Below are 25,708 nucleotides of genomic sequence, written 5' to 3' on the forward strand. Positions count from 1 at the left end.
AGCCAGGGACAGTGCTCAGGCCCTGAGTCCAAGCCCCAGGACTGGTTTAAAAAAAAAAAAAAGAAGGTTTCCATTCAGAGCAGCATGGAGGCAGGAATGGAGAAGGCCAGCTAGAAGACCTAGGACACCCCCCCCCCCATCTTCATATGGTCCCTGCAGCCTCCTGGCATAGCAATCACTTCATTAGCTTGTGGGCTCAGCCTGCCTCATCCCACCTCTGGGCTATGTTTACAAGGACCTTAGACTTGAGTTGGCAGCTCCCTCCTGCCCACCACAGCACAGAGCCACTCACCAGCTCCAACTCTGTTTGTGGGGCACAGTGTACTTTTCCATGAAAGCGGTGAGCCGCAGTAGTGAACCCTTGTGCAGAAGGTTGATCTGGCCTGCAAACTGCCGGTTGATCTCCAGTGACTCTGAGTTGAGGCTGGGCCGGTGGGAGTTCTGGAAGCTGTGCCAACGGAGCTTCCTGGTGGGGAAGGCCAGAAAAATAGGTTTGGTTTAACTATGGAAAAAGGCTATGTCCTGCCGGTCTCTTTTATCTCCCCAAAAGAAAGTAAATATGTGCCAGTGGCTTATGCCTGTAATCCCAGCTACTCACAAGGCCAGCCTAGACAGGAAAGTCAGTAAGACTAAAATCTCAATTAACTTGTAGCAAAAATGCTACAAGTGGAGGTATGGCTCAAGTGGTATACCACCAGCCTTGAGTGAAAAGGCTAAGTACCAACACTAGAAAAAGAAAAGAAACAGCTTAGGCACTGGTGGTTTATGCTTTTAATGATAGCTACTCAGGAGACTGAGATCTGAGGATTCTTGTTTGAACCCAGCCTGGGTAGCCAAGTCCATGAGGCTTGTATCTCTAATTAACCACCAAAAAGCCAGAACCAGGACTGTGGCTCAAGTAGTAGAGTGCTAGACTTGAGATGAAATGGTCAGGGACAGTGCCCAGGCCCTGAGTTCAAGCCCCAGGATAGGCATTAAGAAAAGGAAAGAAGGGAGGTGGCAACACTGCTGCAGGGATCCAAGGGTCAAAAATGCTTAGTCTCAGTTCCCAGGGGCCAAGAAGTCCTCAGGGAGGGTAGTGTTGAGCTCCAGTCCATTTAGTACCAAAAAGGCAATGCCAGTCATCTATCCACTTTAAGATTACTGCAAAAGAGCAAAGCTGAGGAACAAAGACCCTCTCTATCCAACCTCAATGCAAGCAAAAGGTCCAAAGAGAAGTGTCTAGTTTCTCAAGGCCACACAAAGTACGCTCAGTGCTACTGGACCTAACAATTAGTGCCAGTAATGAGACTTGAATTCAGAGCCTAGGCATAGTCCCTTAGCTCTTTCATTTAAGGCTGACTTTCTACTGCTTGAATCATAGCTCCATTTCCAGATTTTTGCTAGTTAATTGGAAATAAGAGTCTTACAGTCTTTCCTGCCTGGACTGGCTTTAAACTGTGATCCTCAGATCTCAGCCTCCTAAGTACTTACAATTACAGGCATGAGCTACTAGCACCCAGCTTAGCAATCTTAAGACCTAAGCCTTGGACTCTCTACTTCTCTCCTGTGATTAGTTGGCTGAAGTAGGCACTCAGTTCCCCCAAACCTGCCTCTAGGCCTGGTAAAGAAGAAATGGGAGTAGGGAGGAGGGAGAGAGTAAATGAGCAGGAGCCCTCTCCCCACTGCTCCCCAAACTCTCACCTGCATGGTCTGGTAAGTGAGGCTCCAACACCTGAATCCCGGCGTTCACGAGTCACTGGTGCCTGGAGTCCCACTGAGGCCCCTGCACCCTCGACTTCATTCATGGAGTTCCCACTACTGTCCAGTTCACTGGAGGAGGCAACAGTATCAGAAATGGAGTGTCCTTCCACAGACAGGCTGGAGGCAGAGGTGGGTTCCTCTGCTGAGCTGGCATCTTGCTTGCTGTCCTGGGCCTGGACTGGGACCTCAGCCTGTGCCTGTGCTAATGGTTCAACTTCACCTGGGGCCTGAACCAGGACTACTGGCTGGACTTCAGCCTGGACCTGGGTGGGAGGTTCTGCCTGGGGCACAGCCTCAGTTTGACCTTCCATCTCAGCTGTGACTATTTTTACTGAGGAAGTAGCCTCCTCTTCCTCCTCCTCTTCCTCTTCCTTATCTACAGGTCCCAGGTCTGGGTACATGGCCTGAGACCAGAGCTCTACCCGTTGCTGCAGTCCCCACACATGCTGGAGGATGTCGTCTAGGTGAGCATAACTCTCCCCATCCTCATCCTCTTCTTCAGCTTCAGCCCCAGCCAGCATAGGCTCAGTTGGGTACAGCTCTGGCAAGTTGTCATAGGTGCTTGCATGGCTGCCTGTGGAGCCGCAGGAGCCCCGTCGCCCTTCATAGCCCCAGCGCCTACCTGGCTGCCAGTCTGCCAGGCGATGTCCATCCTGGGGACACAGGCTCTCAATAGACAGAGAGCGAGGAAATGTGCCTGGTTTATGGTCCCCAGGCACATGCACCAAGTAGTTACCCCGATGAACCTGCTGAGGATGCCGGAACATTGCCACAGGCCAAGCCTCCCAACCCCTCCGAGTCTCACCATCTCTGCCCCTAGCTGGGGTGGTTGCCAGGGTCTTAGCCCTTGAAAATCCAGCTGAGAGTAAACCACGGCAGTTGCGGAAAGATGAACCTTTGGTGGTCTTCTCTGGGGTGCCTGGCCTGGGCTCAGGATCAGTTTGCTGACTGTCACCCTTTTCCTTCCGTCTCAGAGACTCAAGGTGCTTGAGGAAGCTACGGGAATGGTGCTTTTTGGCCTTGTCCTGGGGACCTTCCTGGCCCTGAATGGGACTGAGGAGGGTCTGGTCACTCGGGCTAGAGATATGGCCTAGCAAGGGCAAGTCTTCTGGCTCAGAGGAAAGGCTCACAGTGATGGCTGGCATGGAGGTGGCACTAAGCTCAGTGAGGACACTCTCACAGCTTGAGGTCCCCAACAGGCTGGGGCTTAGTGGAGCCAGCAGGGAACAGGAGCCCATGGGAGATCTATGCTGACTTTCTCTCTGGAAGGCCCAGTGGCTGCTGATGTTACAGTGCTCTTCATCTTCAGAATCTTCATTCTGGGGAGGTACCACAGAGTTGGTTCAGAGAAGCCCCATCTGCAGTCCTGGCTAGCTAGTACCCCCACTCTGCCATCAAATTGAAAGGCCTAGCTTTTTTGGCTTAGGAGTGATGGTTATCTTTGGGAGGGCTAGAGGAAGCCAAGGGTGTCAGATTAAGCTCAGAAGTATTTATGGTAACAGTCATCTAATTAATCTTCTTACTTATTCTCCACATAGGAAAAGTGATACTTACAAATGAGAAGCTACTTGCCCAAGGCTATACAATGACTTGCAGTTAGTGACAGTGTTTAGGCTATTGTCTTAGAATTACTGGGCAGAATAACTAGAGAGGAATCTAATTTTTTTTTTATTTTTCACCTACTTGGCAAGGTAAGGAAACTGGGGCCCAGATAAGAGAACAGGCTTGTCCCTCAGCCATCAGTGGCAGAGTTGGAATAATCCTGTGTCTCCTAATTGAAAGGCCAGCACTCTGGCAACACAGCTGTCCCACCTGACTGCAAGCCTCTTGTGGGGAAAGCCCCTAGAGAAAGGCAATATAACTTGTCTCCAGGAAACAATGGGGTCATGAGGTTTGCTTTCAAGACTATGTACAAATCAAGAGTCCTCATAGCTTCTCCCAGGAATGGCAGTCTCAAAAAGGCCTTTGGACACTACTCATCCAGCTCCCAGTTCATTGTAGGATGGGAAAAACAAGGCCCTGGGTGAGTGAAAGTAAGGAGAGTAGGGGAAGACATACTTACCAAGAACGAGGCTATTTAGATCCTTTCTGAGGTCATAAAGGCTACAATCTTCCTACCACATTTTTCTTTCTCTGCCCCATATTCAAGGAATTTTACCCAACTCTAAACTAAATAGTAGCCTCGAGGAAGACTATCACTATGTCAAATTATTGGTAAACTTAGAAAAAGGAGAGGAGGTGAAGTGAGTATAGGCAGTGTGAGGCAGGGGACAGGCTACTTGCTCTCACTCTCTCATGTCAATGAGGATTACCAACCCCCTAGAAGCCTCAAAGAGTCTGTTATATAAGGGTCTTCTACATCCCTAACTCTAGGCTAGAGTGAGGGACCACTCTTCACACTCAAGACTCGTAGAGCACTAGAGATTGATCCCAAGTGTTTTAGGCACTTGGTAGGCCATGTCCCTAGCCCCATTTTCCCTAAGACCTTACACCCTACCATTTGCCAAGATTCACCTGCTTGCATTGAAAATGAACCTCCAGCTTCATCGAGGCACAATTATTCAAGGTCATCAGCCTCCTGCAACAAAAAGAAATCATTCACCCATGTATCCCAGCCCCTAAAATCCTGGCATAGACTACCCAGACATTCTTCAAGATGCTATCCAGCACTTTACATAGCCAAGTCATTGAAGCTTCTCCCAAGTCCTACTGTCTGTGAAGGCTAAAGCACCAGAGTATGTCTTCTGCCTTTCACGAGGTTATAGACATGGAAATAATCAAAACAGAAATGGGATACATTCAAAGTAGGCAGAAGCACAGCAGACCCATGGAGAGGGGGATAAGGAGAACTTCCATAAACAGATGGGCCACAATCAGCACGAGCTTCCTGGAGGACAGAAGGGAGCATTAGAGGGTGACAGGAACAGAGACTCCTATCATATCCCAGCTTCTACAGGAGTCTGTGACAAGGTAGAGAAGATAGGGTCAGTAAATAAACCAGTACAAGAGAATAGGATCAAGGACTATGATTTCAACTCAAGTCCTGCACACTATCCCTAAGCTTTCTCGAAAGCTAAGCTGGCATTCTACCACTTGAACTACAACTCCATTTCCAGTTTTTTGGTTATTTTGTGGTGGTGGTTAATTAGAAATTAGAATCTTGTAGACTTTTCCTGTATGAGCTAGCTTTGAACCCAGATCCTCAGATCTCAGCTTTCTAAATAGCTAGGATTACAGCTATGAGACACTGGTGTGAAGCTAAGAGGTTACTTTAGATCCAACGAGAAAGCATGATTGGCCTCAGAGAAGAGAAGAACTGGTATGTGTGAAGAAAAACTGCATGCAGGGCATGTTTGGAACTGTTCTTTTCATATAGAGACCAGATGTGGGCTTTCTAGCTAGAGTGCTGGAGTAAGTGAGGGTATCACAGACACTGAAAACAGACAAATGAAACAGACTGAAGAAGATGAGCCTTATTAACAGTGTTCCTCTCCTCTGTCAGTTTGTAAGAGGAGTTGTTTGGTTATGCAAGAGAGTCCCAAACTGGGCTCTTGGCTACTCCCTAACCCTTACCTGCACAGGGCCTCCAGAGAGTCCTCCTCCAGAAAACTGTGGTCCTTCTTTACAGAGCTGATATCCAAAGGAAATGTACCTTCTGTGTAGCAGAGAAAAGTAAAGGTAAATTTTCTGGCAGGAAATCAGAAACTCAGCCCCAAACTGAGCACCAATGGCTTATTCTTGTAATCTTAGCTACTAAGGAGGCTATCTGAGGAACATGATTTGAAGCCAGCCCAGGCAGGAAAGACTGTGAGACTCTTATCTCCAATTAACTTGTAAAAAGCTGGAATGACACTGATGAAAGTGAACTATACAAGTCAGTGGAGATAGGAGAGACAGACTAGAGAGTGAGGGAAGGGAAGATATTGTATGAAAGGAAATGTACTCATTACCTGACTCTTGTAATGTAATCCTTCTGTACATCACCTTTATAATAACAATAAAGTAAATAATATTTTTTTAAGCCAGAAATGAGATGTGGTTCATGTGGAAGAGTGCCAGCCTTAAGCAAAAGGTTAAGGGACAGTGCCCAAGCCACAAGTTCAAGTCCCTGTACTGGTAGGAAAAAGAAGAAGAAACTCAGCCTCAAACTGGGCTGAGCTGATGTTTGTAGGGGAGCTATAGTAGAAGGGAAAAAATCCAGGAGTAAAGGAGGAATGTTAAGAGTTTGGACTTCAAGTGACTCCTCTACAAAGGTTTGGCACATAGCTGAGAGTACTGTTAGGTGTGTCCAGTGAAAGAAAGTTGGGGTACTGCACGCATGCCCTTGTAGAAACCAGGATGTAACTAACTTCCCGCTACCCTGTACTTCCGTCATGAAGCTCTGCCTCACTACAGACCCAAAGCCAAGATGTTGATCTCAGGTATTTTGCCTCAGTGGTGGAAAGCTGTCAAATACAAGGGGGACTTAGGAAGCTACAGTCTGGGAGTTGGGGGGAAAGCAGAGAGAAGCTAAGAGGGTTGAGCTGGACTGAAAACATCAGGCAGTAAAGACAAGTCCATGAGATATAGCCGGCCTGAGACCCTGGCTGCCTGCTAACTTAGGTTCTTTTCTGTCATTTGAATCTTGGATGTTTAGAAAGGGAGCTTCCACCCCAGCCCAAGGTGCAGTGGGGAGTAGAGAGGTAACAAGAGTTGAAAGGACAGCGTGTAACCAAACAGTATCTCCCTTCCCCCTGCTGTCCAGAGCAGTAAGGTCCTCTCCCTGGAACTTAGGGGAGAGAGAAAAGAAAGAGTAGGAAGAAAGAAAGTGAGAACCTGAAAAGTCCCATAAATCTTTGTCTTATTGGTAAAACAAGCCCATTCATTCATATACTCATTCAACTAATAGTCATATACTTCCTGCCAGACAGACAGTAGTGAACAAAAACGGTCCCTAACTTCAAGGAATTTATACTCTCATAGGAAACAAATAGTAAACCATGCAGGAAACCAGGATCAAAATCCTGGCAGGCTGCTTAGAGAAAGGTGGTCACTCAGCATAGGCCTTTCTGAAGAGGTGACTTCTGAGTCCTGAACTCTGATATGCTGGCCAAGCTTAGAAATGAGTGAGAGAGAGAATGAGAGAAAGAGGAGGAAGAAGAGCAGAGGATCCTGAGAAGAGAAGGAGTTAGAGGAGGAGAGAGACAAAATTGGCAGCAGAAGTAATACTAGTATCAAGGCTCCAAGGAAGGGAGGACTAGAGAAGAGGAAGAAAGAAGTCTGCAGCACAGTGAGCAAGGGTAAGCAGACATAAGTGGAAAGCAGATGGATCTGCAGTTTCATCAGGCAGGGTTCAGCACATGTGCTTGTTTCACTTAGAGGAGCGGAGGGCCCACATAGTCAAACCCCTCTTGCTGTGGTGGATAGATCAAAGTACACAAGAACAAAACCAAAAATCCAAGTGCCAGGGAGAAGGCTGGTACACTAGTCCAGGGAGTGGTCATGTTGGGTGACAATAGATGTGGCAATTGAAGTGGTAAGTGGAGCCAGCGAGGCATGGTTGCTCATCCTTGTAATCCTAGCTACTCAGGAGGCAGAAACATCAAGATCTAGGTTCAATGCCTGCCAAGGTAGGAATGTCTATGAGACTATTATCTCTAAGCATAAAAAAGCCAAAAGTGAAGCTATGGCTCAAGTGGCAGAGCATAAGCCTTGAGCAAAAAAGCTCAAGGACAGTGCCCAGGCCCTGAGTTCAAGCCCCAGAACTGAAAAAGAATTGGATTCATTCACCAATGAAGCTTGTTAAGATTGGTTGGGGGGGGGGGCTGGGAATATGGCCTAGTGGCAAGAGTGCTTGCCTCCTACACATGAAGCTCTAGGTTCGATTCCCCAGCACCACATATATGGAAACGGCCAGAAGGGGCACTGTGGCTCAGGTGGCAGAGTGCTAGCCTTGAGCAAAAAGAAGCCAGGGACGGTGCTCAGGCCCTGAGTCCAAGGCCCAGGACTGGCCAAAAAAAAAAAAAAGATTGGTTTGGGAAGAGGGGGGAGAGGTGATAACGGAGAGTGATAGAGGGAAGGAGGTGAGTCTGATTAAAGTACATTGTACATATGGATGTGTCAAAATGAAACTCTCATGTATAGCTAGCTATACCATGCTAATAAAATATGTTAAAAAAGAATTGAATGCATTCAAGACATTCTCTGTGCTTGGAGGAATGGCTCAAATAGTTGAATACATGCCTGGCAACTGGAAGGTCTTGGGTTCAATCTGCAGTCCTGTCCCCACTCCCCAAAATGACATTGTTGAGGAAGAAAAGGAGAAAGGACGGACAGAGAGTTAGGTATGGGGGCCAAAGGGAGAAAAGTATTAAGGACAACTTCTGAATGTAGATCTTGAGCAAGTGGGTACATGGTAGTGTTCTGAAAATAATTGGTGGTGCCAATGGATCTGTTTTAGACCTGTTAAATCTCACCTACATCTGCCAGATATCTGAACAGATAATGAATTGAAGAGATGACTGAGAGCTTGGGAATTTAGACTGGACTATCACATTTGAGAGTCATCAGTGTACAGATGAACTTGGATAAGAATCTCATGGGAAAGAAATGTTGAGAGAGTAGAAGGCCTACAGAGGAAGATGAGTCAGCTAAGGAGACAGAGTAGCAGCCAGAGAGGCAGCCTGCAGAGGGAGGGTTACACAAGCCCAAGGAAGGAGGGGGCTTGCACTGAATGCAACTGTCAAGTGAAATAAGATGATAACAGGAAACCAGACACCAGTGGCTCACATTTGTAATCCTAGCTACTCAGAAGGCTGAGATCTGAGAATCACAGTTTTACAACAGCCTGAGCAGGAAAGTTCATGAAACTCTCATCTCCAAGTAACCACCAAAAAGCCAGAAAGGAAGCTGTGGATCAAGTTGTACAGCATCAGCTTTGAGTGAAAAATTAATGAATAGTGACTAGGCTTGGGGTTCAAGCCCCAATACTGGGCATGTAAGCATGCACACACGCATACAAACACACACAGGACCGAGATGAACACGGAATTTGACTCCATGGAAGTCACTAAAGAGCGTGTTCATGTGAAGGAGAGGTGAAGCCCAGGGTCCAAGGGGTTGTATGAAGAAGAGAGGAATAGGAAATAGCAAATACAAAGAACTCTAACAAGAACAAAAGAACAAAGAGACAAGAGGCATAAAGGAAAACAGAAATGAGACCATCATTATGCTCAGAGAGGTGCCCTATCCCAGAGGTATCATTTCACATTGTAGCTCAGAAGTGGCACAGAGCAATGGCCCAGGCAAAACAAGGTCTTTTCTTTTCTCTTTCTTTCCTTCCTTCTTTCTTTCTTTCTTTCTTTCTTTCTTTCTTTCTTTTTCTTTTTCTTTCCTTTCCTTTATTTCTTCCTTCCTGGCTGCCTTTCTTTTCCTTCCTTCATCTCTTTCTCTCTTTCTTCTTTCTTTCTTTCTTCTTGTCAGATACCAGGACTTGAACTGGGTACCTGATGCTTTCGCTCATTGGCTAGCACTCTTATCAGCTGAGCCATGCCTCTACCCCCTAGCAAGGTCCTTTAAAGCATGGCCATCATCAAAGATTATAGAAACTGATGAGAGTAACCCAGCCATGATGATGATGTAGGAGAGAGGAATTTTTAAGTTCAGGAGTAAAGGCCCTGAGTAAATTTGAGCATGGTCAGGACACATAGCAGCTTCTCCCATGGCTGGAGAGGGAATGTGATTTGTTCACTTTACAGACAAAAAGATGCAAGAAGTTTTGGAATAAGAGAATGTATTCAACAGAGAGGCTGTACCTTCAAAAAGCTGAGCATACTGAGGAAATCCTATTGCTCGAAGCCAGTCACATGCTTTCTTGGCCTCTGCTTCTAAAACAGAATGAGAGAGAAAAACAGGGTTAGTAGAGCACTGGGTGGATGGATACTTCCTCACCTCCAGAAGGCAGCATGCCTAGTTCTGGTGATCCAGAGATGGCAAGACAGGATCTGGCACATTTAGGCCAGCTAGGACCCATTCTACTCCCGGAACCTTACTCTTTGTCCTGACCACAGTTTTTTCTTGAGCCTCATTCCCTATCCCAAACCATTCCTCCTGCTCCTTGCCCCAGGATAGAACCTAACACCAGCAACAACTTCCAGAATCATCTAGGATCAAGGAGGATCACTGCCATAAGAAGACACAACTGGGCTGGGATGTGGCTTAGTGGTGGAGTGCTTGTCTAGCATGCATGAAGCACTGAGTTCGATTCCTCAGTACCACATAAACAAAAAGCTAGAAGTGGCATTGTGGCTCAAAGTGGTAGTAGCAGTGAGCAAAAAGCAGCTCAGGGACTGTGCCTGGGCCCTGAGTTCAAGCCCCAGGACTGGCAAATAAAGAAGAAGATACAACTGCGGCCTCTACTCCCAGCCTTACTCAGGGAGTCACCTCTTCCCTAGCTCTGGGCAGAATATCAGGAGACATGAAATGTTCATCAGTATCCATTATTCTTTTTCTCATGATCATACTTTATAGCCTCCAGCCTAATCTTATTTAACATGCACACAATGGCCTACAAAGAATTATTCCCTTTCTCCATTGTAACAGCTATACAAACAGGCTCAGAAAGAAATTGACTCAAGCTAGGTGTGGTGGTACACACCTGTAATCCCAACACTCAGGGGACTGAAGTAAGAGGATTGGGAATTCAAGGCCAGCCCACAGTGAGACCCTATTGAAAGAGAAGGAAACAAAAGAGTGAAAGAACTCCCTGTTCATATGACAGCAGTTTCCCAAGTGCTATTCTTCCCAACCACTCAAATTCCAGTCCTCCTTCCACAGGGGCTTCCCAGGACAACCTCAGCTCTCCTCAGTTGCTCATTCTACTTGTGGTACAATCCAATGCTGAACACTGTACCAACACAGTCACTGGCCTATGGGAGTCTTGCAGGATAAGAGCTGGGTCAGCCTCCTTAGTCTGCTATGAGAGTGCCTGACACAGAACTGTGGCTATGGCCAGCCACAGTGGAAATGTGCAGCCAGACTGAAGCTAGAGAGGCCCTCCTGACCAACATAGTGGGCTGAATCCCAGCAGTGAAGCTGCCCAGGAAGCTATTGCTCCTATGTGGGTGGTGCTAAGGACTTCTGGGGCTGAACCCACAGATCCTGGCTTTGCCAGGCTGGCAGGGGAATGCTGCTGACTTCAGCAAAGCTTCTCTGGCCATGGAGTCCTGCTCACAACACTCTCTCCATTTCCTTAATTAGATGCAGCCCTACTAACCAGAACTCCAAGGAGACTGGTGTATGGGAGCAAAATGAGAATAGTTCTCTCTTTTCAGTGCTTGCACACAAGGAAATCTAGGAGATCCTGGTAGCCAGTACCAGTATCCCCAGAGGGGGTACTGGTGGTTCAGGCCTATAATCTTAGTTACTCACAAGGCTGAGATAGGAGGATCAAGGTTCAAAGCCAGCTCATACAGACAAATCCATGAGACTCTTATCTCCAATTAAGCAGCAGAAAGTGAGAGGTGAGCTGTGGCTCAAGTGGCAGAGTGCCTTTGTTGAGGGAAAAAAGCCAAGTGAGAGCATGAGGCCCTGAGCTCAAGCACAAGTACAGGTGTGCGCACGCGCGCGCGCACACACACACACACATACACACACACTGGATCTAAATATGCTGAGCAAGTAGACAACAGAGGGAAGGGGCAGTCAAAAATAGTAATCAGCTCCTCCAGAGTCACACATGGATGAAGACTAGAGGGAGGAAAAGAAAAGGTTCTGGCAATGCCTGGAGCTCTGACAGGGTTTGGAGACAAACATGGGTAGTACAGAGATGAACATCAGGGGCTGGGAATATGGCCTAGTGGTAAAGTCCTCGTCTCATACACATGAAGCCCTGGGTTCCATTCCTCAGCATCACATATGTAGAAAAAGCCAGAAGTGGCGCTGTGGCTCAAGTTGCCGAGTGCTAGCCTTGAGCAAAAAGAAGCCAGGGACATGGGGCTGGGGATATAGCCTAGCGGCAAGAGTGCCTGCCTCGGATACACGAGGCCCTAGGTTCGATTCCCCAGCACCACATATACAGAAAACGGCCAGAAGCGGCGCTGTGGCAGAGTGCTAGCCTTGAGCGGGAAGAAGCTCAGGCCCTGAGTCCAAGGCCCAGGACTGGCAAAAAAAAAAAAAAAAAAAGCCAGGGACAGTGCTCAGGCCCTGAGTTCAAGCCCTAGGACTGGCAACAAAAACAAAACAAAAAAAAAAGAGATGAACATCAGTACATTTCCATGAATGTAAGCGTCAGGATGAGTTTGATCATGACCATGACCTATGGGGGTGGTGTGGGATCATGCATATATATATATATATACATATATATATACATATATATATACATATATATATATATATATATGTCGGTGTCTGTATATGCCTCTCTCCCTCCTGCCCTCCTTTCTCCGTGGGCCTATGGCAAGGGAGGATTCATGTTTCCCCTAACAGCAGGACCTCTGGCAGAGCCATGTTAGCAGTACCTCAGCTTGTCTGGCAGGGGGCAATGCAGGCCTGGAAAAGGATCAATCCCCTTCTCCAGGCCATTTGGGAAACTTGAAACCAATAGGAAGGGGAAGGGACTGTAGGGCACTCTAGCAGAGGATTTGAAACATGTGGTGTTGCCACTAGGACAGCTGAGTTGGCTGCCACAAGCACTTCCCTGTACTGTATTGCTGCCACAGCACCAGAAGACACATCCTGGATCTCAGTGCTCCTCCTAACAGCTGGCTATGCTTTCTTGTCATTCAGATAAAAGGAAGCTGCTGAATGATGAACCAGATCAGAATTTCCAGAGGTGGGTTCAGAAGCAAATGGAGACTCCAAAAGGGTCACAAGTTTAGAAGCACAGGGAAATCTCAGTGTAGTCTTCAGTTCCTGGAGTCTGAATCGAGGCAGGGAAGCATTCCCAGCCTTCCTCCCTTCCTCAGCATGACAAAGGAGATCCCAATAATTAAATCCTAAAGCTCCCACATCTGCACCATAGCCTCAAGCCACAGAACCAAAGGAAAGTGACAACCTACTTGCTTGCTCTACTACTGCTAGGTAGTGGCTCTGACTGGTATTAGCTGGAAGGAGAACAGCTGAGTTTGTTCATTCATTATCTAGAGCCCTCTAGTACCTTGTTACTCAAAGTATGCTGTCAGACTAGCAGTGTCAGTATCACCTGGGCACTTGTTACAAATGAAGAATCCAGCCAGGTACCATGCTCATGCTTGTAATCCTAGCTCCTCAGAGGCTGAGATCTGAGGATCACAGTTCAAAGATAGTCCACAGAGGAAAGTCTATGAGACTCTTATTTCCAGTTAACCAGAAAAAATAGCCCTAAGTGGAGCTATGGCTCAAGTGATAAAGTTATGTTTGAGTAAAAAAAGCTCAGGGACAGCGGCCAGCACTTGAGTTCAAGCCCCAGGACACAGACACACACAGACACATAGACACAGACACATAGACACACACACACACACACACACACACACACACACACACACACACACACACACACTGCAAAATCCGGGACCTTTTACACCCTATACCTACTGATTCAATGTACACTTAACAGGACTTTTTTTCTTTTTTGCTGTTTCTGTTTTTTTTTCCTTTTTGTTCTTTTTGTTCATTTATCTGTCTTTGGGAGTATGGGGGGGTACAGAAATAAAGAGACAAAGAGTAAACAAATGCAGCAGTGGTACTCACTGGATGTTATGTTGAAAATGAACTATACAACTTGTGGGTGGGACTTGGAGGGAAAAACTGGGAGAGAGCAAGGGAAGGGGTGATATTGTATAAAAGAAATGTACTCTTTACCTGTCTTACATAATTGTAACCCCTCTGGACATCACATTTAAAATAACATTTTTTTTAAGTTTAAGACATGCTCATCTAAATCACATAGCTCCTAGATGCACATTAGATTCTAGCTCCTAGATGCACATTAAAACCAGCTAGATTTATTATTTTTTTAATGCCAATGCTCAAGATCTCCTTCCCAGATGGTCTGTGACAGGGATCTCCAATCTGTGTTTTCCAAAGCTATAGTATGAGGCATACTGAGGTCCAAGGGACTTTCCCAAGGTCATTCAGAGTTAAGTGTCATGAGGGAGACTACAAACCTGACTTTTTAATTCCATGCTCAGTATACAATTCCACTTCATTATGCTATGTGCTCTCTAGTCAAGCAAGGGGCTCAGACTTAAAAGAACCAACTCAACACTTTAAATTGATTTTTCTGCTCCTTCTGGAGCAGTGGAATTACAAGCCTGAGTTCAAATCCTGATGTCAGTCACCAGTTCTTTGAATATGGGCCAGTTGAACTCAATGCCTCCATTTCTTCTATAAAATTAGGGTTATGGCATCCATTTTTTTGCCAGTCCTGGGGCTTGAACTTAGGGCCTTGGGCGCTGTCCTTGAGTTTCAAATTTTTGCTCAAGGCTAACACTTTGCCACTTGAGCCACAGCGCCACTTCCAGCTTTTTCTACTTATGTGGTACTGAGGAATCGAACCCAGGGTTTCATGTGTTGGGAAATGGAGGAGAATGGAAAAGGAATAGGCCAGACTCAATCATCAACAGGGAAGGACTGTTCATTGAGGAACAGCACGAGTGTCTCCCAGAGGATTAGAGAGAGGTTATGCTGGGATTGGAGGTTATGCAAAAGGGTAAATTTGGGACCAGGCTTATAAGGAGTTTGAGCAAGGAAGCAGGTTGTTGAAAGCCCCACTAGGTCTAGGAAGTTGGTGGCTTTTCCTTGGGCTCACAAAGAACTGTTTATAACTGGGCCTAATTGAAATGCCCTGCCTGCATATCAAAGCAAGTTCACATATATCTAAGGTTTTATCTGGTGCCTGTATGAGCCTGGGAAAACTGGGTGGGGGGTCAATCCTTCACATTCTGTCTTTGAATACATAGAAATAATGGGCCTAGAGGGGAGAGACAAGTCCTTCATCACACATGCTAGGCAAGCACTCTACCACTAAGCCACATTCCTAGCCCAGCATCCAATTCTGGTAGCTACCAAGAGAATTAAATGAACAACTGGAGAAATGAAGTCTTTGGTACACAGTACCAAGCACTCATTTACAGTATTCTTTTTGGAATCAGAGGTGGATTCTAGTCCAAGAGAAAAACGTGTAACTGCCTAGTGACTCATGCTTGTAATTTTAACCATTCAGGAAGCTGAGGCCTGAGGATCGAGGTTTGAGGCTAGACAGGGCAAAAATGTCTGTGAGAATTTTATCTCCAATTAACTATCAAAAAGCTGAAGGTGGAGCTGTGGCTCAAGTGGTAGAGAACCCAACTTGAGAGAAAAAGCTAAAGGACAATGCCCAGAGACAGAAAGAAAGAAAGAAAGAAAGAAAGAAAGAAAGAAAGAAAGAAAGAAAGAAAGAAAGAAAGAAAGAAAGAAAGAAAGAAAGAAAGAAAGAAAGAAAGAAAGAAAGAAAGAAAGAAAGAAAGAAAGAAAGAAAGAAAGAAAGAAAGAAAGAAAGAAAGAAAGAAAGAGAAGAAAGGAAAATAGAGAGGAAGGAAGGAAAGAAAAAAAGAAGGGAGAGAAGAAAGAAAAATAGAGAGGAAGGAAGGAAAGAAAGAAAGAAAGAGGAAGGAAGGAAGGAAGGAAGAGAGGGAGAGAGGGAAATAGAAAGGAAACCAGATAAAGTGTCCCAGCTAGCATTCCCTTCTGGGTCGAGCAATGTCTGTACCCACATCTCTCTCAGAATTGGAGCCAAATACCTCAGAGAAGCAGAATTTTCAACAGGACTGCAATTGCTCCAAGACAAAAGCACTAAAGAGTTTTGAGCAGGGCTATAGACTGAATTCTCCAGCAGCTATCCCTAACAGGAATCTAGAGAATGTAAAAGGCTATTGCTGAACAGGATGTCAGGGACAGTGGCTCCAGACAGACAATATGCCATCTCATGAAGGGGTGAAGGCCCTGAGGCTCCCTCCCAGATGGAACCATCAGGGGCATATGTCTTAGTGATTAAGGTACTTTGCTTTCTTTCCTTTTTTCTCACGAACCCGTCCCAGCCTGCTAAGGCTGAGCCAGAAATGACCCCCACCGCCACCTACAGCAAAGTCAATTCACCTGAGGCTGGAGTCCAGTTGGCTCAGACTAAGGAATGGCTTCTATATCCAGCAGGGAGAATGACACCAGATGACACTAGGCAGGCTGAGGCTAGTGAGGTAGGAATGTCTGGCCGCTGGCCCTAACCTGTGTCCAGATGTGCAGATTCCAAGGCATGCCTGCCAGCAGTTTCAGCAGCTACCCTCTGAAAAGCAGTGCTCTAGCCAAAGCTGGGGTAATGTGCCAGGATAGGTAAGAACTAACAGCTGCCACAAACTGAGTCCCACAGAGATTGAAGCCCAGACTATTCTCCCTGGGGAGGAGCCCAGCTCATTGGAGCCCTAAGAATCAGCCAGGGTACTAGAAAGTTCCAGAAACAAATCAGGCGACAGAATCATACTCACAAATATCCTGCAAGGAAGGAGTGTCAAAAGGATTGCTGTTGGTTGCTGGTGGCACACATTGTAATCCTAGCTACTCAGGAGGCTGAGCTTTAAGGGCACAACTCCAGCCAGCTGGATCAGGAAAGGCTCTTGTCTCCAATTAACCACCAAAAAGAAGGAGGAGGAGTTAAAAAAAAAAAGGAAGGAGGAGGAAGAAGAAGAAACTGCTTCTGGAAGTGGAGGTGTGGATCAAGTAATAGAGTACTAGCCTTGGGCAGAAGGGATAGATAGCACTGAGCACAGAGTTGTTTTTCTAGGGAGAGGAGAGAATGAGGAAATGCAGGGCTTCTGTTCCTGACAAACTGCCTGTGGATGAAGGTAGGATTTACGTACCCAAGAAAGAGGCTGCAACATCTCCTATTGGGAAAAAACAATAATGACCAATGACCAGTTGGGAAAAGCTTCCAGTCAAGTCAGCTTCCCTGTTTGCTGCCTAAACCATGTTAGGCAACTTGCTTCTTTCTCTAAACTATGGTTTCCATGATTATACAGATGACTCTCCTCCCGCCCTTGATGGTGGCCATGGCTTTGCTGGTTTCAAAAGTGGAATATACAAGGTGGCATTAGAGAGGGTTATTAGTTAAGGCTAGTTGAACTTTGTCTAAGGTGTATTCAGCTCATGTGCTAATTATAAAGAGATGAGAGATTGATTGGGTAGGGATGTGTGACAATGTTGAAAGGGGTAACATGGATCAAGATACATTGTATTCCTAAACTGCTTTATTTAATGGGAAATCATTTGTCCAGCTACCTAACGATGATAATAATAAAAATAAATAAAGAGATGAGAAAAAATAGCTAGGAGGAAGAGAAAAGGTAATAAATAAGCAAGTAGATTACAGGAGATAAGGCCTTGCCCAGCCAATGTCACCAATCCCATTTTTCTAGGCTGGGCATCCCTCTCTTCACACCACTATTAGGCAACTTGAATCCTTAGGGTTTTGTGGTCACTCAGTGACCAGATCCCAGGTCCAGCCTACACTTTCCCAAGCAAAGTCGAGCTCAGGCCTATGTACCAGGTAAGACACTAGACCCGAAGCAAGAAGCCCAGGTAAAAGTGTCTTGTTGCACGCGCGTGTGCGTGTGTGTGTGTGTCTCCCAGTACTGGGGCTTGATCTCAGGGCCTGGGCACTGTCCCTTAGCTTTTTCACTCAAGTCTGTCTGTACTCTATTACTTAAGCCATATCTCCCTTTCTGGGTTTTTGGTGGTTAATTCAAAATAAGAGTCTCATGGATTTTTCTTCCCTGGCTGGCTTTGAACCACAATCTTTGTATCTCAGCCTCCTGAACAGATTACAATTACAGGCATGAGCCATTGGTGCCCAGCTAGTTACTGCTCCTAGGCATGATATTCCATTTCTCCCTCACCCTCAGCTTTGGCTGCACACTAGCTCCGCAGGAGCTTTGAAAAAACCCCACTCAGTTCTTGGCCCTACCTATTATAATTGAATTAGAATGTCTGGGGATAGGGTTAGGTTTCCTTTGTTTCTTGGTTTCTGAGCATTTTCCAGGTGATTAAAAAGTGCAGTCAAAAATAGAAAGCCAGTACCCTAACAGTCACAGTTAACTAAATAGCCTTGATAGAGGACCCTGGAGAGATTCTAGGCAGAAGCAGACTCAGGCTTGCTCTAATCACTAGACAGCAATAAACACCAAAGTGAATGCATATGATTGGGATAAGGAAAGAAGCTCTGTGGGATTTTGTGAAGGAATTTTTTCAAACCACTAGCTGACTAGCTCTGTGAGGCAACTTTCAACAAATACATTACAACTCTCTACCATACTCATTTAGTTTCCTATTTGCAAAGATGTCTTGTCTTGTGGCCCTCACCACCAGAGTTGGTCTTTCTCACTTCCAGTGAATGAACACACACACACACGCGCGCGCACACACACACACACACACACACACACACACACACACACACACACTGTCCTAAGGGGTAGAGAAAGACCAAAACTGGGCCACTAGTGGCTCATGCCTATAATCCTAACTACTCAGGAGGCTGAGATCTGAGGATAGCAGTTCAAAGCCAACCTGGGTAGAAAAGTCTCTGTTAGACTTTTATCTCCAATCAACCACTCAAAAAACTAAAAGTAGCACTGTGGCTCAAATGATAGAAGACTAGCCTGAAGCACAGAGGCTCAGGGACAATGTACAGGCCCTGAGTTCAAGCCCCATAAACAACAAAAAAAGGCAGTAGAGCACCAGCCTTGAGCAAAAAAACAGACCAAAGCCTGGCCCCTGAGTTCAAGCTCTACTACTGGCATGCACATGTGCGTGCACACATACACAAATGACCCAGGATGCCACTGTCTATGTGATAACCAGGGTAGGCTCTATGAGGCCAGTTGGAAGCCTAAGGTAGAGCTGGGAGGCAAGCAGAGGGTTGTCCCACTACTGTAAATCCATCTACAGATATTGGGAAATGCTAGTCCTCAAGAAAAGCCTCACAGATAATTTCTCTTAGTTGATCTAAGTACCATTTCCTTTGCCCACTACCCAGCCCTCGGGAGTACACCTTCACAAGCAGCCCTTTCCAGAAAAAGCCTATATCACAGAAACTTATTTCCCAGCTCCTCCCATCCCCCCATAAGGTAGGCTAGGCCAAAAAAAAGCCTGCCCACCCAGCCTTTCATCCAGGCATGGTGCTGCATCCCTCAAAGATGATGTTGCATTCCAACTTGCAGAAGAGTGCAAAAGCCCTGGCAGATATGCTGTGGCAGGTGACTGAGTTGTTTTGCCATCCTTGTCTAAGGGCCAGAGAGAAAGGTGCCTTAATAGATAGGATCCAGGACTACTGAGACTTCCCATCCTAACTGTGGCATGGACATTGTGTGGGGCTACAATATCCTACCCAATGGAAGATCTGGTATACTTACCACTTCTCTCTGCTCCTGCCACTCTTAGCTGGAATTGCCACTCCAGCTTGATTCTGGCAGGAGAGGTAGGCACAGGGAGAAAAGAGAAGCAAGATCAAAATAGCTCCCATCCCACATTCCAAACCTTGCCAGAGGGGCAACTGTGGCAAGGGCTGCTGTATTTCAGCCAGCCTAGCTTGGCAGTGTTAGATGCTGGCTGGCCTCTGGCTTGTTAGGTCGCAGGGCAGAACTTGGGGCCCCGCTGCACCTGTTCAGATGCCAGCCTCAGTCTCAGCCGGAACTACAGCTGGATGCCAAGCTCCTGGGTCTATATGAGCAACACTTTTGCTATCTCCCTGTTACAAATGAGACACCATCAAAGCAAACAGTCCAAGAGGGTCCTATGGGACTGGGTGATATTAAAAACTGAATTTTTTGCTGGCTGACAGCATGTCTACCCATGTGGCAGATATACCCTCTAACACAACTCTCTCCTAAACACTTCATGCCTACACCTGGCCACAGGAGCAAACTTGAAGTCTCTACACAAGAACTCTAGTCAGAGACAATTTGTCTCCAGGAGACATTTGGCAATTTCTGGAGACATTTTTGGTTATTGAGGCTGGGGAGGGAAGTGGGGGGGGGGTTCTGAAGTATGAGATTATGAAAATCAAGCTCAAGGTGGGTAGGAGTAATGAAGGCAACAATCAATGAAGAATCCTTCCTCATATGAGTCTCCCATAGAGAGGTGATAGTTCTTTTTTTTTTTTTTTTGCCAGTCCTGGGGCTTGGACTCAGGGCCTGAGCACTGTCCCTGGCTTCTTTTTGCTCAAGGCTAGCACTCTGCCACTTGAGCCACAGCGCCACTTCTGGCCATTTTCTGTATATGTGGTGCTGGGGAATTGAACCCAGGGCCTCATGTATATGAGGCAAGCACTCTTGCCACTAGGCCATATCCCCGTGATAGTTCTTTTTACAGTTGTTATGAATGGGACAATTACATAAGAATCTATCCCCCTGTAGCTCCCAGCCCCTCTCTGCTGCCATGGCCTGAGTCTTGAAGGCAACTGTAAAAGGGGGTGAGATGGGACGTTCCAAGGCCTATGAAGTTAAACTAGACTCCTTGCTCAGTTGTGCCGCTTGAGAATTGGGTCCAGAGCAGCAGCACATCCTGTGATCTCCTAGGCTAGCAATTAACACAGCAGGGCCAAAGTAGACAGCTGACATTCTTGCCCAGCTCAGGGCTTCCCTTGGATAGTGAAGGTCAAAGCTGCCACCTGCTCTGTTGCAGTTGTTCTCCATTAGCTTTGTTGCCCCGTAGGGCTCCTGCCCCAACCCAGTCCCAGGTGCTCTGACAAGGTCAGGGTGACAAAGAAACACTAGTTTAAATAAACCATATTCCACCACCTCGGGTCTCCAGTGTGCAGGGAAGGGATGCCAGTTAAACTGGGGCAGACGTTAGACCAGGAGTGACTGCTCTCCACTGTGGGATGGGTCCAGACATTTGGACTGAAATTCATCCTGTAGCAACTTGAGTATAACTGTAGACAGGCTGCTACTCCTACCTATGCCTCAATCTCCCAACTTTAAACAGCCATTCCCCAAGCCAGAGCCCAAGCTGAGGCATGTGACTGGCAATGTCGGGATCAGTAGAGGAAGCTTCCCTCACATTCCTTTCTGGGAGACTCACATGAGGGTTCTCCATGGGAAACCAAACCCAAACTCATCTTCCCTCCCTAACCAGCTTACAACACCACCACCTGGGCTTCAAGTTACCCTTGTCATCTTTCCTCACAGACATGTGTGTGTGTACTCACTAGCTTTAACAACTTTTCCATCAAATAGCTCAGGAGGTTTCCCATATCCCATTGTGCTCCTGAACCATTTGATTCTGCAACTTACTGGGGTCCTCACTGGTAGCCTGGGGCAGATCTCAAGCTGCTTTCCAATTTAACCTGCAAGTCACACATTGTAAACCCAGTCTGACTTGCAGCTTCAAATTCCTACTGATTGTTCACCATGTATGTCAAGCAACCCAATCCATATGGACTCCCCCACACTCTCACGCACTCCCTACACAACAGCAGTAGATCAATTCAGTGGCCTCAGCCATGTAGGACTGCCTCAGAAGCATATGAATCTGTCTCCCCAACCCTAACTGGGAGCTCCACTGCACTAGCTCCTGAGTTCCTCACTGCAGTGTGGTAAGGGCAACACATACACAAGAAATCCAGCCAGACACCAATGGCTCACACCTATAATCCTAGCTACTTCAGAGGCTGAGATCTAAGTCTCATGGTTCAAAGCCAGCCCTCACTGAAAAGTCTGTGAGACTCTTATTTCGAATTAACCACCAAACCCCCCAAAAGCTGGAAGCAGGGAGCTGTGACTCAAGTGGCAGAGTGCCACCTTGAGTGGAAAAAGCTAAGGGACAGCACCTAGGCCTGAATTCAAGTCTTAGTAGAGGGGGGGGGGACATCGTGTGCACATACCCATACACACACACACACACACACACACACACACACACACACACACACACACACATCGTGCTTCAAACTTACAGTGTTCAGGCCCTCCAGTGCCTCACATCATGCTATTACCACAGATTCAGGAGACACCAGAATCCAGCATCCATCTTCCACCCAGACCAGCTGTGGAGTGTGGCGGGGTAGTGGGAGGGAGGGTAAAGGGGGTGGGAGCACTCTTGCCCCAGGACAGAAACCAAAAAGCAAGGAATCAAGGACAAGATAGGGAAAAAAAGAACTCTGCCTGAGATTTGAAGCATTGTGACCTGAAGAAGTACCTTGCTTTGCCATCAAGCTCAAATATGGGCATTGAAGTTCATGTGGGAGATAAGGCAGGTACTATCTCCTGCTTCCCATTGCTTCCCATTGTTAGCCTGAAAAGTCTTGGTGCTCACATGTTTTGACCCTGTGCCACCACCTCTGTTCCCTCCCCTCTATTTGCCTACTTCCCTTTCCTTTTGCTAAAGCCAAATATAAACTCCCTGGCAGGAAATGCCTTGAAGGAGGCTAGCCCCACCCTGAGATGGAGAAAACTGTCTCTGACAGAAAGGAAATGGCCCCCGGAGAAGTGGTCTCCTCATGAAGCCAGCAGACACATCCCCTCCCCTGAACCCTGTAGCCAGCCAGAGGCTGAGATGCTAAACACATGGCAGGGGGCAGTAATGACAACATGTCTGCTAAGGCCATGGTAGAGCCAAGAGAAGGAGAAGCCTACATGTAATAGGCTAGCAACTTCTTAGCCTATTTCGCCTAGTTTTTAATCCTAGCTCAAATCTGTCTCAGCTGTGACTGACTGCTCATTAATGACAATATGTATGATAATACATGCAGTTAGTAATAACAATTACTAGCAGATTCCAACAGGTCTTGTGTCAGATCCTGAGCCAAGGATTTTACACATATTGGGCAAGTTACTTTATTTCTCTATGTAAAACAGGGATATAATAATGATACCAACAACAGGTTTTTTGTTTGTACTGGTCCTGGGGCTTGAACTCAGGGCCTAGGCACTGTCTTTGAGTTTTTTGCTCAAGGCTAACACTCTGCCACTTGAGCCACAATTCCACTTCCAGCCTTTCTGCTGTTAACTGGAGATTTAAAAAAAAAAAAAAAAAAAAAAAAGCTCACCCTGTTTTCACTGTCCAAGCTGGCTTGGGACCCTAATCCTCAGATCTCAGCCTCCTCAGCAGCTAGGATTATAGGAGTGAGCCTCTGGTGTCCAGCAAGAGGAGGTTTTTGTGAGAATAAAATGATATAATAATAGCCCAAACATACCAAGTCATCATTATATTCCAGGGATTTTTTTAATGGATTATATCATAGAATGTTCACAGCTACCACTGAGGTGAATGCTGTGTTTTACACATGAGGAAACTGAGCCCTACAGATACAGAGTAACTTGATTAAGGTTAGCAGCTAAGAAGTAGTAGGCCAAGATGCAAACCCATGCACTCTAGCTCCAAAGTATGACCAACCAATTTAAATTTGTCCTCATTAAATAAGGAGGAATTGCCTAGACCAGGGCCCAGCACACAGCAGTAAAACACACCAAAAACCACCTATGAGGTAAATTAATTTCCTGTCAGTGAAGAAAAGATAATCACATATGCCATTTAGCCCCTGCAACAACCCTATCCAAAGTTGGTAATGCTTATTGTGTAAACGGGGAAATAGAGACTATGAAGTACAGATGGGGCCTGTTTAAATGCCAGATCCCCCTCCTGCTGATGGCTTTCCAACTCCTTCACCGCTCCCATCTGAAGCCACTTCTCACTGGCTAGTACCCAAGAACCTACTTGGTACCAGATCTTATGCTGGGTACCAAAGTCTGACAACACAACAAAAGATGAGACCTTCTGGAGTACTTCGCCAAAAATGCTGCATGACCCATTCTTCTCAGGGAAAGCAGAGGCTAAGGTGGACTGTCCTTCGAAGCATCCCCTGGGTCTTGTTATGGAGACCAGATAACACAGCAGGAGCACCAAAGTAAGGGAGCTGACAGCTGGAACAGCCTAAGGAAGGAAGCTTGCAGCCCCCAAGGAGCCTGAGATGGGAACATTGCGGGGAGGGAAGAGATCTTCTGGACAACTCCTCCGCCCACATACATTCAATTCAAGCATGGGCTACAGAAGCTGGAGGGATAGCAAGTGTTCATCCATCCAGTCTCCTGCCTGCCCCTGCCCACCCACATCTTCTAAATAATGCAACCCGGTTGTCAAGATAGCACATTAAAATGTCTCTTCTTCCCTGATGCAACCCAGCATACTGCTCCCCACCCTTGCTGCTGGAAGGTACTAATCAGGCAGTTCTGGTGCCAATGCCAAAACCACTCCCAATTCCCTACTGCACACACTTCCCCCACCCCAATGAGGATCTACTTTGGAAGATTAACACCCACTCTTTCATGTTTGCCCTCCTCCCACCTGCTAACCTTGAAGGTGGGAGGGGTTGGAGTGGGTGAACAAAGGCCCAGAAGACCCAAACCTTTGCCCTTGCCTGTGGCCTGGGCATCTGGAGGGCATGGCCAGCTATTCAGGATATAGAAGGCAGAGTCAGACTACCTGGGTCCTGGCCTCCCATGCTATCACTCCTCAGCCATGTGACCTTGAGTATGTTCTTTCTTGACTCTCTTCTTAGTTCCTTTTGAAGCAAGCTAGGGAAGATGACAAGTATAACTGCTTTACTGTCATAGGGACAGTTAATATATGAAAGAATCAGAAGAGTTCACTATTATTATTGGTGCTATCCTCATTACTACAACCTGTCGCAATGCCCCAAATTCTACTAAAGATGGCCAGAGTACAAAGCCCTGAACCAGGCCTCTTCTTCTTAGTTCTAGAAGAATTTTTCTGGATGAAGTGGTATCTGAAATGACCTAGTGCCCAGAGGTGCCAAGTTGGAGCTCAGCAGATTCCCACCACAATAACAGTGGGAAATGGATTGGTAATTGCAGGACTGAATACTCAACAACCCTATGAGGTAGGCAGGTACATGTCTCCATTTCACAGCCAACAAAATGAAGACTCAGAGAAGTCAAGTCCCTCAGGCCATATATACCCAAGCTCCCAGCACATCCTGCACATTTCCAGATGAGATCCTATATAACTCTGGCCTTTTCCTTACATCCTTCCCTTTGTTTTTCCCACTGACAAGGGCCTGCTGAGGTGGGAGGGGCGACTGATACCAACCTCCTCCTGCAGAAGCTCCCCAGTCTTGCCCCAACCTGACCTCTTGACCTCAACCTGAAACAGAGCTGCAGACCATAGGTACTTGCCTCTCTCACACCTTAGGCTAGCCTTTGGCCAGTCCAGATAAAGGGCAGGAAATCCTAGGCCACCTCCCCTGGAGGTTGCTCTCTCTGCCATAAGAGGAGAGTTGCAGGCTGGACAGGTTCCTCTGTGGTGAGGAAACTGTGGGGTCAGCTCTAGCTGCCAGGACTCCAATCCTCCCTCACCAGACACTGTTGCCTTCCTTTCCCTGAACCTCAGCTAGGAATCACAAAAGCTCACACTCAGGATCACACCATCTACTTTATTAAGTTGCTTTGAAAAGTGTGGAACCATGCAAGTGTCCTGGAAATTAAAGAAATGAAGGGGATAGTTTCCATTCTTGGAGTCACTGCCATTGACTGCTGGGAGAAGGAGTGACTGAGTTGGTGTTTTTCTCCCTGTCTGATTCACTCATTTCCAGATGCAATACTCCCTAAAATATCCCCTTCCCTCCACCCCCATCAGCTCCAGAAACAAGACAAGAGACAAAACATCAGGGTATGATGGAAGCCCCCACATAAGACATGGTATTCAGTTCATCAAGGTAAGCAGCTAAGCTCACAACAGGCCTTATCCTCTGACAGGGAAGGAGGCACCAATAAGAAGGCCTTACTTTCCAAGTGCTCCCTGATGGTGGGAAATGGCAGGACTTAACAACAAACAAATCAGAGAGCTGATAAGGTGTATGAACTCACGATTCTGGGAATTGAAAATCTACCTGTTGGGCTCACCAGAAAAGGATTATGGAGACAACATTCTGAAAAGATAAAAAAATAAACAGAAGAGA

General features: G+C 46.6%; 1 protein-coding gene across 2 annotated transcripts in view; it reads right to left on the minus strand.

The window, feature by feature from the left end:
* Stard8 (StAR related lipid transfer domain containing 8) overlaps positions 1 to 25,708 on the minus strand; it is a 46,567-nt gene that overhangs the window by 6,253 nt on the left and 14,606 nt on the right. For both annotated transcript variants that reach the window (XM_048335832.1, XM_048335833.1), the window contains exons 2-6: positions 9,537 to 9,608; positions 5,317 to 5,398; positions 4,258 to 4,321; positions 1,684 to 3,062; positions 293 to 466 (exon numbers count right to left, since the gene is read on the minus strand). In XM_048335832.1, coding sequence (XP_048191789.1) covers positions 293 to 466; positions 1,684 to 3,062; positions 4,258 to 4,321; positions 5,317 to 5,398; positions 9,537 to 9,608 — 1,771 coding nt within the window. The remainder of the gene's footprint in view (positions 1 to 292; positions 467 to 1,683; positions 3,063 to 4,257; positions 4,322 to 5,316; positions 5,399 to 9,536; positions 9,609 to 25,708) is intronic.

Source organism: Perognathus longimembris, chromosome 28, assembly GCF_023159225.1.
Source record: "Perognathus longimembris pacificus isolate PPM17 chromosome 28, ASM2315922v1, whole genome shotgun sequence".
NCBI lineage: Eukaryota > Metazoa > Chordata > Mammalia > Rodentia > Heteromyidae > Perognathus > Perognathus longimembris.